Source organism: Gigantopelta aegis, chromosome 12 (genome assembly GCF_016097555.1).
Source record: "Gigantopelta aegis isolate Gae_Host chromosome 12, Gae_host_genome, whole genome shotgun sequence".
NCBI classification, from domain to species: Eukaryota; Metazoa; Mollusca; class Gastropoda; order Neomphalida; family Peltospiridae; genus Gigantopelta; species Gigantopelta aegis.
Genome location: NC_054710.1, coordinates 43868659 through 43885278, shown reverse-complemented (window position 1 = coordinate 43885278; position 16620 = coordinate 43868659). Strand labels below are relative to the sequence as shown.

Sequence of the window (16620 nt, the reverse complement as noted above, 5' to 3'; positions counted from 1 at the left end):
GAGAGAGAAGGATCATAAGATTCAGCAAAATTAACAGTAGTAATCACTCAAACAGATTTATCGACAGCTTTGTGAAGTGGCAAAATCGCGAATGACTCCCTACCCACGTACTACTGCGTGTTGTACATGCACATTTTAGGCTGTGTTTTGGTGTTAGGTTATGCAGCAATGGACGTTCTTTCCTAGGCGGTCATTTTTGAAAGCTGATCTCTATTCCAATCATTGGTAATGACATTTGCAGTTTAAATTCCCCTACCTTCTTTGAAGAGTATATCTCCAAACTATTTAAAACAAGAATGACAAAAACCTGCTATTTGTTTACACTACAAGGGCAAATTTAAAATAATTATCGAATACCTTGGATAAAATATGATTTTCTTCAAATTTTGTCACAGTTATGCGTAAACAATTTTTAAATTGACCGTTACAGTATTACAAAAATAGCTGTTTTTCGGTCACTCTTGTTCTAATTATTTTTGACTTGTATTATGTTTTGTTTATGAGCGGAATAATATCCACTTACAATTATTTTCAAGGATGTTTTCAATATTTTATATGAATGTTGGGTAATCGCGACAGGTGCTTGTCTCTTAGGGAAATACCTAGAAACATCAGTGAGGTAGGACGTTTTCTATAAATATACCAGCAAATTGACTGAAATACATCAGTTGTCTCTATGTTAAAACTTCATATGCAGTTGAAGTTCTTTTGTATTGAAAAATAAATTAGTTGGATATAAAGTGTAATTGAATTATTTTAACATCTGCCATGTATTAATAAAAAGGCGTCCTTACCATAATACAATGGCAAAAGGAAGCAACCACCAAATTAAGATCGTATTTAAATTGACCTTTTAAAATTAACATCATATAGTAGTGTTTAGAAAGAGCTAAATAAAAAGATAAAACAATATTATTCATTAATGTTCAGCTATGAGAACCAACGGAATTTATGTGTTTGCTTGTTATTTCGAAAGGTTGAAAAAGTGATTTGCCATGACGGGGCAGAAATGTTGTAAACAGCAAAGCAATTTCTATATAAAAATAAAAAAATCCCATTTAAAAGTGACAATGGGTAATATAGATAATAACCAACTCGCTACGAGGAGTTACGAATTATCTGTTCCTCGTGAATGAATGCTGTAAACATTCATTCACGAGGGACAGATATAGAGTATATTACAGGAGCCTGTGTGTGGTCCTGATTTTACGAAAAGAGTGTCAGAATTTTTGCATTGCCCGAGCACGATTCACACGCGAGTGTAATCGTTTCTTTATTATCCACATTATCCATAATTTTTTTTTTTTTTTAATGAATAACAAGGTCTATTAAAAACGTTTCAAACGTATCTGGAAGGAGACGTCGAAATGACGTCATTTTGGTAAGCGAATACACAGCTAAGACTGGAAAAGCCGCATTAAGTTATGATTCGCTTCCCAAAATGACGTCATTCGATGCGCACGTTTCATTATTATGGCACATATGTGTCATACTGGTTATATTTCCCTGAATATCTTAAACTATGTTCATAATAAAATCCATTATCGTGTGTCATTCACGTGTGTCATAACGATTTCACGTGCACAACGGATGTACATAATTTTGTGAAGCGATGTCATAACTGAAACCGGCTTCCTCAGTCTTAGATCTGTGTAAGCGCTTACCAAAATGACTTCATTTCGGAACATGACGTTGTTTCATCGTTTCTAGTTATCTTTGAAACCTTTTGAAATGGTCCTAGCTTGTTATTCATCAAAAGTATATTTTTAGATAATGTGGGTAATAAAGCAATTATTACACTGGCATCAGGATTAATGTATTACTCTCGTTCTCGCTCGGGTAATACAATTATCCTGTCACTTGATTATTACCTGCACAGTTCAAGATATATAGGGAAATATAGCCAGTATGACATACGTGTGTAATAATGGGTTCACGTTCACAACAAATGACGTCATTTTAGAAAGCATCATAACATAATGCGGCTGGCCCAGTCTAAAGGCCACCGCAGACATTTGCAACCTTGTCGCATGCAATTGAAATTGCATGATTGCAAGCAACTTTTTTTCTCGTTGCACTGATCCGCACACACATGCGACAACCAGCAATTTTAGTCTGGCAGTAATCACGTGACAGTCAACATGGCGGGGGTTTTCCCACGTGTTTGTTTCGACGATGGTCACCGAGACACATTCTACAACATATTTGTTAAAAGGAAGAAGACTGAATTTACGTAAAGTACCACGCTTTTTCGTCCTTTAGGATATAACCACACAATTTGTGTAGAAAACCTATAATATAACATGGTATTCCAAGCGCAGATTCCATTCCTGCAAGACACATCTCCCTTTTAGCCTTGTTGCTATTTCATGGGATGCTGTGTCAAAAAGACATGGAATTGTCTTCCACATTACAACCAATTCATCCTCTTCTTCTGTAGATCACATGCTGCTGAAGGCTGCCATTTTGAATCATGTGATCACTATCTATCCAATCATTGGCAGTTTAAATTATTGCGTCAACGTTTTATTGCATCGAAGGCGCACATGTTTGCGACAGCGTGCAATTAGATGCAATTACATGCAATAAAATCAAACATGTTTGATCGGAGCAATTTCAGTTGCATGCAACAAAAATTGCACCTTGTTGCAAAGGTCTGCGGTGGGCTTAAGCTCTGTGTAATCAATTATCAAAATGACGTCATTTCGGCGTCTTCTTCTCGTTACATTTTAAACGTTTTGACATGGTCATAGCTATAGTTATCTCATCCTTTTACGAGAGATTCGTCTAGTTAGACCACGGTTATTGCGGCCGTTGAGTGACCGGTATAATGACCGAGGGCGTAGACTAGACGAAGCACGAGTGATGTATGAGGTATAGCTTGTACCCCGCGCCCATTACCACGCCTTCATGACGTCACCATGTTCACGTGAAGAAGTTTTATAATTTAATTTTACCGGGCACATTTAACCTTGTTCGAAGTCCGAATCGCAAATAGCAAATGTGTGGGTTTTCGCAAAGGCAGTGGTATGTGCTATCCTGTCTGTGGGATGGTGCATATAAAAGATCCCTTGCTACTAATGGGTAAAATGTAGCGGGTTTCCTCTCTAAGACGTAATGTCGAAATTACCATATGTTTGACATCCAATAGCCGCTGATGAATAAATCAATGTTCTCTAATGGTGTCGTTAAACAAAACAAAGTTTTTTCTTCTTTTCTTTTTAGGGCCCGCGGTGTGTATTTGAAAATGGGGTGGTGATGGGGCGAATGTCTGTGGATAAAAATACATGTATTTGTGGGCCCGAACCAGTTGGGGCTGGGTGAAGGGCGCGGTGCATGCTTCCCCGAGAAATAGTTTAATATCAGATGTTAAAGTACGACATTTCAAGCCTTTTGAACAGAGTAACAGGGAAACGTGAGTGGTGCGCTATGACCTCTTCGGCCCCCTGCTCCACAGCCCTTGCTATAGGCGTCCATTTTAATGCTGCTAACTCCCTCGATACAAGGGGCGAGACGTAGCCCAGCAGTAAAGCGCTCGCATGTTGCGCTGTCGGTTTGGGAACGATCTCCGTCAGTGGGCCCATTGGGCTATTTTTATCTCCAGCCAGTGCACCACGACTGGTACATCAAAGACCGTGGTATGTGCTATCCTGTCTATGGGATGATGCATATAAAATATCCCTTGCTGCTAATCGAAAAGAGTAGCCCATGAAGTGGCAACAGAGGTTTTTCTCTCTGAATATCTGTGTGGTCCTTAACCATATGTCCGACGTAAATAAAATGTGTTGAGTGCGTCGTTAAATAAACCATTTCCCTTTTTTCCCCTCAATACAGTATTACAATACAGCGCACCACCCACTTTTCCCTGCTGAACTAAATATGTGACTTTATTCAGCCATTCAGCCGTGGTCTAACTGTAGGATACACCATGGGTAAAATCAACTAGACCGACATACAAATAATAGTATGGATAGTGTGGATAATAAAGCAATTATTACACACACATGTGAATCGCTCGGGCAATACAAGAATCCTGACACTCGTTTCGTAAAATCAGTACGACACACAAGCTCCTGCAATAATCTCTATCTATTCTGTAACTATCTCTAATTATCTTATAGGTGCAGCCAATACCGCCATTGACTGTATGACTGGTGGATATCCTGGACAAACAACACAGCTAGTCTGTAGAATAAGCGGCACTATAGCTAGCGGAATCCGGTGGTTACGAACAATCAATGGACAACAACAAGAAGTGATAATATGTAACAAACTAAACACTGCATGTTTACCAAATGGAGGTCTGACAGGCTACAGTGCTGTTGGTAACGGCCCTACACAGAATACTCTTACTATAGAATCCTTCAACACAGCAGTGGATGCTGTAGATTGGACTTGTCGTGATGGAGCAGGTCAACCTTCTATATGTAGAAAAACTGTAGCATGTAAGTTCTTTCTCTAAGGTTGAAAATTGTAAAAAATAATTTAAGTACATGTAGTCTATATTTTAAATATATCCCGAATAACAGAATAATTTGAATATGTTTTTACAAATAATTTTTAAGAAATAATAATAATAATAATAATAATAATAGTAATAATAAAATCGAAAGTATACTTTCCATAAAGTGACACTAATTTGGTAAAACCATTTAAATATTTTCTTTCCAGTCCTATTGGATCACCATTTTAATACACGGATGGGATGAAAGCAAACAGCTTGACCAATCAATTCTGGCAATGGTATCTGGCGTATTACTAGTAGGCGATATGCAATACACAGAGACTAAGTAAGGGCAAAACTGAAATGTGATTAACTTATTTTTGGACGTTATCTCTTGAGTGGCTTTCATTTCACCAATGATACTCTTTAAACTGCACACTCCATAGCACTTGTCAGTATTAGACCGGTAGTGTCGACACGTCAGCACTGTTGTGTTCTATATTTAGCAACTCACCTGGAAAGTTGGAAAGGCGGGAAAACATCACGGTGATCGCTATAATCAGGGCATAGACGGGGGTGGGGTTGTCATCTGGAAGGGGAATTTATACGAGTAGTATATTTTTGTAGCTGGACCTGTCTAGATAAAGAGTGTGGCTGTTGATCGCTCCGAATAACGGGGCAAAATTGTGTTTTGGCCTGTTTTATTAAGGTATTGTACCTCTACTAATTTTACGACGTATTTTTCATTAGCACAAAAACACAAGTTTTTCCATAATCATGGAAAATACGATGGAAGTTGTAGTATCACTGGATAAGTATAGACTTTCTAACCACTTGACCCATCGTGCATTTTCTCAGCATAAATACAATGCAAAAAAGAAGTCCCCCCCCCCCCCCCCCTCCTTAAATTTGAAACACATTTCTGCAAAAAGTCAATTTTTAAAATACAGTTCTTTTGTGGTTGTCTTACTTCAGCGACGATATGTTTTTACAACATGCTCAAGAACATTCCCCCCTCCCCCAATACATTTTCCGGAGAGCATGACTTGAACCCCACCATAAACGTCGCTCGCCACAGTCTAGACCCCCCCCCCCCCCCCCTGCCCCCGCTAAAATTCCAGCTAATGCGCCTGGTGGTATGTAGCCTACCTAAAGGGTATTTGGAAATAGACAACATTTTTTAGCTTTTATTAGTCAGACTTTTTTATTCATTCTGTCTCTGGCATTTTAGTCGTTCATTTAGATTTTACAGGCTTTTTCATCATGCTGGTATTCACACACATGGTGACGCATTTACCATTAATCTAAATTTATTTTCATGAGGTCATTTTATATTGACAAGTTGTCTTATTGGGCGTTATCATTTATAGACCAAAATAATTCAAAATAAAGTATGACCTTTTAGTGTTATTATTAGCAGGTTTGATTCAAATGTTACAAGGGAATGAAATTTGGCAGTATGGGTGAAAATGTAGGTAAATTAATTATGGGACTGGCGCTAGTTTGAAATGATTTGCAGAAGTGTTTTGTGGCTGTCATACTCGAACAAGGTCCAGAGTCTTTGGAAATCTTCAAAACTTCAGTATCTGGTGTAACCCCCACTGACACAGATGTGGCAAGTGACATGTTTTTTGCAGTATTAATATTATTATTAATAATAATAATTTGGGGACAATATAAATTGGGTGGTGCTTAATTAATTTCCAGGTGTATATATATATGTAGTACATTACGTTCATTATTGACAAGGACTATTCCCGTAAATGTTACACCAGGTCAAAGTCGAAACCTAATATCAAATTAAAGAAACCGTACTGTCAAATATCATTGAGAGAGAGAGAGAGAGAGAGAGAGAGAGAGAGAGAGAGAGAGAGAGAGAGAGAGAGAGAGAGAGAGTGTGTGTGTGTGTGTGTGTGTGTGTGTGTGTGTGTGTTACATTACAAACTGTTATTAGCTAAGAGAAATAATTCCTAATGCCTAACGTAAAACAAATATTGACCTGTTTACTTCCTAGTCCATCGTGTTTGAGCTATCAACAGGATTTGCCATTCTACTTTATTAAAGTGATAATAGTCGAAATTAATTATTGCAATCACATTGTTGTTACATTTCAGTGGTAAAATGAATTAACACGTACGTCGTTTACTGTTTCAGACGGTCCAGATTCTGTTACAATCCGACCACAATCTCCTAGCTATGTAGTAGAAGGAGGGGGTTTGACTGTGAATTGTGAAGCTGCCTGTAATCCACCGTGTTCCTTCTCCTGGAATCTGGGGACTCAGGAAATCACAGCCAGCTCTCAGTTAAAACTGAGTAACACCAAGAGGAGTCAGAACGGGAATGTTTACACATGTAAAGTGACTAACACGGCTATACCAAAATCTAACAGTAAACAGTTCACACTGAGAGTATACTGTGAGTATTCAGTTAATGTTACATTTGCTGAAAGAGTAGACTGCATAATAATAAACATAATAAAATTAAAACAGTAATAATATTCATGCTGCTGATATTACTCCAGTGGGCACTAATAACTGGTGAAATAAAAATCTTAATTTGTACTTTAAATTATCATGCATTAATGTAACATACAATATTATTGGATAATTTGGCACTTGCAAACTAATGACGTCGTCAGTACTAAATAGACGTCACCACGATTTGACAAAAATACATAATGTCTTCACATAATTTAAAGTTTGCATTTAAGCCTCTCATTCTTTTAACTAATTTTGCGAACATTATAATAAGACATTATTTTAATACAATTCATTACAGAATTGTTGAACAGAATGAACTTAACTTTGATTTTTAAAAATAATATATGACGGTGAATAAAATACAGTCATAGCAATACTCAGAATAGTGTGTAAATGTGTTCACATCGTTTGTATATATATAATATAATAGGCTAATTATAGCCACAATGGAAATAGAAGGTTCTTAGAGAGAGAAAACAACAATACCCCCCCCCCCCCAACAAAAAACCCACAACAACAATTAAACAAAGAAACCCTCCCCCACCCCCCCCCCCCCCCCCCACCCCCCTAAACAACTAATGCACTAAATAGAATAACAAACTCAGTATCAGTTATTATCAAATTCAAACATGTACAATTAGTAATCACATATCTAAAACTTGTACTTGTTGTCTAAACATGTTATCGTTTATAATCATTTATCTGATTAATAAAAAGACTGAATTGATCGAAGTGTTTTGTCTGTTCACTTTTCCGAATGTTTACCTACAGAATCAATGAAAACTGTGAACACAACATAAATTATAATGATTAACTTCTTAGTGTTTTTAGTGTTTCTTGTGGGTTTTAAAAAAAGTTGTTTATTTGTTTTGTTTTGTTTATTTATTTATTTTTATGTTTTTGTTTATTGATTGGTTGATTGATTGCTTATTATTATTATTATTATTATTTTATTTATTATTATTATTATTATTATTATTATTTTATTTATTTTTTTGGGTGGGGGTGAAGGTTGGTGGTTTTTGTTACTTTATTGTTTGGTCCCATTTGTAGATGGTCCAGACAGTGTCCGGATGAACACCACTTCTCCAATGACAGTGAAGAAAGGTGACGATGTATCTGTGTCATGTGAAGCGACTAACTGTTCTTCATCCTGTTCTTTCATGTGGAAGTTTAAATCTCAGATAAAATCAACCAGTTCTGTGTTGTCATTAAATAACATACAGAGATCAGCAGCTGGTGCCTACACGTGTAAGGCTAGGAACACAAACACACAGGAATCATTAGACAAGACCATTACTCTGGATGTGCAGTGTAAATAAAATTATATATTTTATGATATTATGATTAAAACATAAATGATAAGAAACTCTTCATGTACTGTCTTCAAATGATACATTTGTGATGAAATGTAGCCTAGTGGTAGAGCAGTTATGGGTCACATAATTTGATAGCCCTCGATGACGTTTTTATGTCCCAACCAGTGTCATGTATTGTTTGGATGAGCAGGTTGCATCTAGGAAAGGGGTCCGACTTTTAAAAGGTCCACCTACATATTCCAGATTACACTATACATAGCTGACAATTCAGAATGTAGCATTGTTTGAGAATTAGTAATGATATAAGAATCTCATCTAGTTTAATATGTTCAGTTACTAACCCTCTTCTTGTTTGATCTCTTCCCTATCCAGTACTTAGTGCTTCTTTATTTTTACTTCAGCAATCTTGTTACTGTTGTGACATAAGTGTTCCTTTCTTTGAAATATATTTAGATATTATTCTCCAGCTGACAGTTCATAAATAATTTTTATATATTTAAGTTAAGTCAATAAGTCTATGTGAAGTTTAAATGATTTTCATTTTCAAATTCTCAAACAATTCTGTTTCCATGTGGAATGATTCCTTAGTATTTAACACATTTCCTTACAGACCGATCTTCAATCTCTTCTCTGACTTTGAACTCACAGTCTACAAACGTTACAGTTGATGAGCTGACTCCTATGACTCTGAGATGTGATGTTGATGGTAATCCAGGATCTGACATCAAACTGCTGAACAACTCACAAACTCTGCGTGAAGTGACAAACTCTAAACAGGCTGAGTACACGTGGAACGAGGCTGGATGTCTGGATACAGGACACTACACGTGTGAAGCGGGAAACAACATCAAGTCAGCTGTCAGTGAAAGTGTGCAGCTTGTTGTAATGTGTGAGTTACCAATATGACACATAGAACAGTATTGACATTTAATAATGAAGTGCACAGCAAAATAAACAACTTGTTAATGTAAATAATTAATAATATTTGATAATCAAAGCTTTAGATATATATTTGTTTTCTGCAAAAAAATAAATAAAATAAATGCGATGCAACTCACACACTAGTTTCGAACCGAAAGTTTGACAGTACACATTCTCAAAAAACAGTTAATTGTCCGTCGATTTGTGTGTAAGTCCCAGCAGACGAGCAGTTAAGGTCTTGGGCACCATTTCTTAAAACTATCTTAGCGCTAGGATCACTTTGTTAAATAGGGCATTATTTCTGCAAACTTGTTCAGTTTAAGCTAGTATTTGAAACCTTTTTACAACCTTGCGACAAGCTTCCTGCAAGCTTGCGACGAGCTACTCTCAAGTGTGCGACGAGCTTCCCACACGCTTGCGACGTGCTTCCCGCAAACTTGCTGCGAGCTACCCGCACGCTTGCGACGAGCTTCCCGCCCGCACGCTTGCGACAAGCTTCCCGCATGCTTGCGACGAGGCACCTACAAGCGTACGCCATCATCAGCGGCGGCCATCTTGCATCTTGTCTAATTCTAAAACACCCCCAACATGGATCAGTTTTAAAGTGAAAAACACGAACTGTTGAAACTACAAAATAGGTGCTATATGTAGTGAGATACTTACAAAATTAGTTTTCCTGTATGACAGACATGTTCCACGTATGTGGGGTAGTCTGACTAAACTGATATGCTAAAAAAACTTCAGATCCTATATTGTTCCTGTTCTTCTTTTAGGTTATATTCCTCCACTGTCTGAAGATCCACACAGTGATGTATAGTTATTTGTTTCTTTCTTCTTGTTTTCTTTTTTCTCTTGTTCCACGTAGCAGGATTCAGCCAAACTTGGTCCAAATGAAGCTCTTGTAGACCTGAGCAAGAGTTGTTATTTTTTCAGTGCAATATAAATTCCAAGATGGCCGTCCTAGCCTCTGAATAACCAAGACATTTTTTACTTTTTCTCAAGTTCCACCATGCAAATTTCAACCATATGTATTCCTAATGATCCTCTTATGGCTCTGACAAAGTTTGCTATTTTTCGGGCAGATTCAAAATCCAAGATGGCCACCCTGGCCTCTGATTGACAGAGATTTTTTTTTTTACGTCTCCTTAGTTTTTCCAGCCAGGTTTCAGCCAAAATTGGTTCAAACAATGCTCTCATGGCACTTACCAAGAGTTGTTATTTTTGGAGCAGTTTCAAAATCCAAGATGGCCGCTCTGGCCTTTGATTGACTAAGTTCTTTTTGACTTCTCAATGTCCACGTACAAGCAGATTTCAACCAAATCTATTTCTCATTATCCACTCATGGCCCTGACCAAGTATTATTTTTCAGGCTAATTCAAAATCCAAGATTTCTGGCCTGGCCTCTGATTCACTGACACATTTGAAAACTTCTTTTCAAGGCCCACCATCCAGGTTTCAACCAGACTTGGTTCAAACTATCCTCTCATGGACCTGACAAAATATTGCTATTTTTGGGGGCTGATTCAAAATCCAAGATGGCCACCCTGGCCTCTGATTGGCTCAGACATTTTCAACGTCTTCTCAGATTCTACCAGACAGATTTCAACAAAACATGGCCCAAGTGATCTCCTCATGGCCATGCATATGTTGTTAATTTTGGAGCCAATTGAAAATCCAATAATTACAAGATGATCCTGTTTTACCATATTACATTATCATGTGTATCTATTAATATTAATTTTGTTTTAATTATTATTGTAAATACTGTCTAAATTGGTTACATATATGTTTGGTTGTTTAGCCACTGTTTCCATTTAATTTGATAAATCAAGTGAGAAGTTATGAATATAGAAAAAAATAACCATGAAAATTATTTGGACTTAGCTTTTCCTGTTCAATACAAAAACTAAGCCTTTTTTGTGTGAAATCTTGCGCAAGCTTACACAAGTGTAGACATGCTTGTACACTTGAAGATATGTATGCAGCAAGCTTGCAAATATGAAAACATGCTTGCGGGAAGCTTGCACAGTTGACGATATCCATGCAGCAAGCTTGTGCAAGGTTGCAAAAATTAAAACATGCATGCGGCAAGCATGGATAATTACTGACTACCTTACGCGAGCTAAATGTCAGCTTGCAAATAGCTTGCATTGCTTGTACTACCTTGTAACAACCTTGTAACTACCTATCGACAACCTAGCCACAAGCTATCACAAGCTATCAACTATCAAATGCCACCCGTCAGCACAGTAGGTACAACAGTACAACTCCTGCGAAGATCACTTTGTAAAATAGAACTCTGAACTGTCAAATGCCACCCGAGTCAGCACAAATCCTGCCAATATACACTTTGTAAAATTATGGGATTGGAGCAGTATGTGAATGGGTATGCACCACCAGCATTCTCTCATTGGATCTCACTCTGACATCTGGTTGGATGGATGCATCGTATGGTAACGTTATTAATATTTAATATGCACATATGATGTTAATTAATCTGAATGTATTTATGCTATACTGTGTTAATGTGTGGTTGTAAATAATGTAATACCTCACACATTAAGTTACTCGAGTGAAATCTATTGATACAAATGTCAACTTCTGGATCACAGGTATATACTATGAATGACTCGTATGAAGATGGATACAGATTAACAGAATAAATGTAATTATATATAGCTAACGTTGACAAAGTACTAACACTGAAGAAGATATGAGAATGACAAAACCGTTAAAGTGATCAAAACGTATCTCGAAAGAACATTGGCAAGGTAGTGATTGTTTCTGTGTTTTGCCGTAAGGTGCTTCTTCTAAGTAGGTTTGTCCAGCCACATGCAAACCTTCTAAAAGAGACCAGGTCCCGATTTCAATGACTAAACACAATATTCTTGTTTTAAAAACGTAGGTAACTTTTATTTCTGTTGAGGGAAGTTATAATAGTTTAAGCACTCTTTACATTTCAGGTTCACCAAGATTAGACCATCGAGTTCTATTCCTGAAAGAGTTTACAGTAACAATAGGTGGTGACGTAACTCTGAAGATATCAGTGATTGCCAATCCAACACCGACATTCACCTGGTATAAACTGACTGATAGAACAAAAACTCTTATGCCAGGAACTTCATCTACAACTGACGTATCAGCTGTTGGGAAACTTACACTGACACATGTTCAGCAGGGAGATATTGGTACCTATCAGGTTGTTGTGTCAAATGGAGCTCCACGACAAGATCTTATAGTGAACCTGACACTTGATGTAGCAGGTATGAGTAGATGCATATATAGATCTGTAGCTGTAGATCAATGTCAGATTAATGTCATAGAGAGTTATTAAAATTGGATCTTACTCTTACTTTCTCATGGTCTTAATATATCTGACATCGCCCAGTGCTTTAGAAGGTATGAGTATATGTAGGGCTAGCTGCAGCCTGGGTAGCTGTAGCACAATGCCAGTGATTGTTATTGAAATTGGATCTTATTACAAGTCAGACTTCGACTTTCTTTCAAATTATTTTGTGTTATTATATAAATTAATTAACAAGGAACCACCTGAAAACAACATTATAAGTGTAAGCAGGAACGATTTCATTATGCCTGTATTGGTTTATTTTTCTTATGTATTTAAAGGATTTTAAACAAGCTTCCAATTCGTATGATCTGTATGTCCCGACAGAAATAATGTCCAGTTGTCACGGACTCTTCCAAGTAATAATGAACATTATTTCACGAGGTAGCAAGCGTAAAATCCTATTTGTTATCCATAAACGATTATTATTCACAGCAATGAACTCGTTTGATTCACCTATGTCGATGAGTTTTATTTTATTGTGGGACATAACATTTTGATAGGAACCAATATGTTTTAGCTATATGGGTAACAACATTTGTTCAGGATTTCGTTTAGGTTGTATGATATATACATTTTAAATTTAATTTAATGTTCACAGATAGTGTTTTTATTAACGTAAAACTTCATTTATAAAGTGAATACTTGGAAATGCGAATGTTTCACTAAATCTCTTTCTCAAAGGTCCTCCAGATATTCCCTCTTATGTCGCAGCATGGAGCAGTGATCCAAACTCAGTCTCAGTTGCTTGGATAGAGGCATTTAACGGAGGATCGGAGCAGACGTTTATTGTACAGTACAGAGAAGACACAACATTACGGTGGGGAAATCTAACTGAAGTCATTCTTGAAAATGGTCGTGGCACCATCCAGAAAGCTGTCATATCAGATCTTCAGTCAAACATGAGATATCTGGTGCGAGTTTTGGCTTATAACAGATATGGGTACAAAGACTTTACTGAGGAACAGGAAGCTTTGACATTACCCCCAGGTAATAGTCGTAATGTACAGACTCACAAATAGAGTTTTGTTGTAACACTGAGACAAATGGAGTTGTTCAGTTTCTCGGGTGAATCGAGTTGTTTTCCCATTCCAGACAGTTTCTCCATGATGGGTATATCAAAAGCCTTTCCTAATATGTTATGTAGATGTGATATGATTTTTTACATAATATTAATGTTTCACAACATGCATCCAAAATTCATAGACGTGACTTATTCAAATGTTTTAAAATATTATTCACTAAAATATAGCGTTTTATGGGGTTTTAGAATTTGAGTTCATAGTTCATAGTAAGCTGTCGGTTTTTGTACCATATAAGGTAATAGTCATAATGCACAGACTCACAGATAAGAGTTTTGTTGTAACGCTGAGACAGATGAAGGTCAGTATCTCAGGTGCGATGAACCACATGGTTAAGCCCCCATTTTGTCCTATTCCAGACAATGTCTCTATGATAGCTATATCAAAAACCTTTCCCGATATGTGATGTAGATGTGATATGATTTTTTGTTTTAAACAATATTAATGTTTTAAGACATGCATTCAAAATGCATAAATGTGACTTATTCAAATGTTTTAACATATTATTCACATTAATATAGTGTTTTATGGGTTTTAAAATGTTTAGTTCATAGAAAGCTGTCGGTTTTTGTACCATATAAGGTATTAATAAGGTATATTAATGTTTTAAGACATTCATCCAAAATGCATAAATTGACTTATTCAAAGGTTTTAAAATATTATTAACATTAATGTAGTGTTTTATGGGGTTTTAGCATTTTAGTTCGTAGTACGCAGTCAGTTTTTGCATTGTAAGACGTCGCTGTTATTCTCATAATTTAGCAATACTGTATCATTGCTGTGTTTGTGTGGGTGGGGGTGGGAGGGTGTGGGGGTAGAAGGGCATAATGACTGCAACTTTTCCACAATCTAATTAAAATTAGCTCCGTTATTACATGTGGATCTAACAGCAGCCCGTTGGAGCTCATATCCAGTTGACCTTTCATTCGACCAATCAAAACCTTACTTCCAAATCATGCCAGTGATTTGAAAAGAATTTGAAAACATTCGGGATTATGCCGAGGGTATACGAAATGATTCGGGTGAATTATGAAGTATGCCGGAAACTAATTTCAATATAAAATTTTATATAAAATTTGTTTCAAGACGAAAATAAATCCGTGATGGTATAGCCATAAAATCTGTTTATACTACTATACAATCCAGAGTTTATTACTGCACTTTCCCCCCTGTTTTTTTCAATGTTGAAATAGACCAGCAAGTTCGCCTATTGCATAAATAGTCTCGCCCGATATTTTTAGAATTTGTATGCTCCCGAATAACGCTATAAAAGGCGAAGTGTAATTGGTCGATATTTAAATTGTTATTTATAGATGAAATGTCACCTGGACATAAGAGTCCACGCTATGTTGTTAGATCTACTGGTAGTAGACAGTGGAGCTAATTTTAATCAGATTGACTTTTCCATAACTTTAAAGTGAACATGTTAAAATAGTTTTCTACATTTAGGGTAGTGAGAATGACATAAATTCGAGTTTATGATTAATTTTGTTTCTCTTTTGTTTACTTTATTACGTTTGTGTTCATTGTTTTAAAATTTTCTCAACAGACATGTGTAGTATAAGAGCAACATTTTTTATCTTAGCACCATTTATCTGTAGGTGGTGAGTGATAATTATAGTTTATTTTATTTAAAGATCCATCTCTTCTATCAGCCTCATCAAATAAAGTATGTGGGCAAGGAATCGCAGTGGGGATTATAATTGGGATTCCTATTGCTCTCTTGGAAGTGACTGTCTTTGTGATAACTGCAGTTTATTTTATTTAAAGGTGAATGTCTTGTACCAGTTTCATCGAACAAAGTAACTGTAGAAGGAATTGCAGTAGGGATTGGAATCGGGATTGTTGTTGCAGCTGCAGCAGTGATTGTGGTTATCTTTATTTTGTGGCGACGAGGTTATGTGTGTGCATCTTCAAAATCAGGTAAGACTATTAAGGAAAACCGATTATGTAAATACAATTAAGAAATTTATTTTTCAATTAATAATAGTTAATTGATAATTTCTATTATGTATATTGTTATATTACAAGTGGCGTTATTCTGTCCCCACGTATACACCTAACACGTATGGTATAAATATGTAACACATGCATTGCTTTTGTTTGTATTGTTTGGTATTTTGGTATTATATGTGTTTTACCATTTACCATTCAGACTCATTTTATACTCAGCAACAAACAAAATACCTCGCGGATATTAATTTAGTTTATTTTGTTTAAAGTTAGTCTGTTTGAATGCCTTTAGGTTTTTTGTCTATTAAAATTATTAATATCTTGTGAATACTTTAGGGTCATTTTGACAGTCTACCTACCAAATTAATATTATCATGAAAAATATTATTTGGCATCTCTTTTGCTGTTCAATGTAACAGAAATAGACACATCATGGCTTGTTTGTTTACACCATGAGTTTATTGTTTTGTATATTTTCACTTTTATTGTGATTGTTTTCACAGACAGCCAACAGTCTGAAACTACGGTGTAAGTATAACATTGCGTCTTTAATTACTTTGTTTATAATTTGGAAACTTTCATACACACACAAACACACACACACACACACACACACACACACACACACATACACACAAGTTCAAGTTCTTTATTGCGTTAAGGTTTCCAACTTATCAGCATTATAAGAATGAAATACAATGAGAATGAGTTACATAAATATATACACATATACCGATAAAACAATCCATCTATATCTATATATAGACAATCGGCAATATGGGTTACACAAATATAGACAAAGACATACACACAAATGACACCATCATACGTAGGCATATTTTAAACATTAATTTATTAAGTAGGCATATTTTAAACATTAATTTATTAAGTTATGCATTGGGAGCCTTTCGGCAATTATGTAACACAAACATCAAATATTTTATACCCCTCCTATGACATTACCTAACGCTCGACCACCCCCAAGCACTTTGACATAATTTGTTGGTGTTTTTGTGTCATGTTTGAGGCAATGAATACTTAGCCACTGGGTAAGGAACAAAATGGCCATACTGTC

At 36.2% G+C, this 16620-nt stretch overlaps 1 protein-coding gene across 1 annotated transcript; it reads left to right on the top strand.

The window, feature by feature from the left end:
- Nucleotides 1-5903: 5903 nt before the first annotated feature.
- Nucleotides 5904-16077, top strand: LOC121386075 (hemicentin-2-like). Its single transcript, XM_041516874.1, has 8 exons — nt 5904-5919; nt 6599-6859; nt 7978-8238; nt 8854-9132; nt 12128-12427; nt 13195-13500; nt 15363-15515; nt 16049-16077. Exons 1-8 carry the CDS (start codon nt 5904-5906, stop codon nt 16075-16077), a joined length of 1605 nt encoding a protein of 534 aa, XP_041372808.1.
- The last annotated feature ends 543 nt before the right edge of the window (nt 16078-16620 follow it).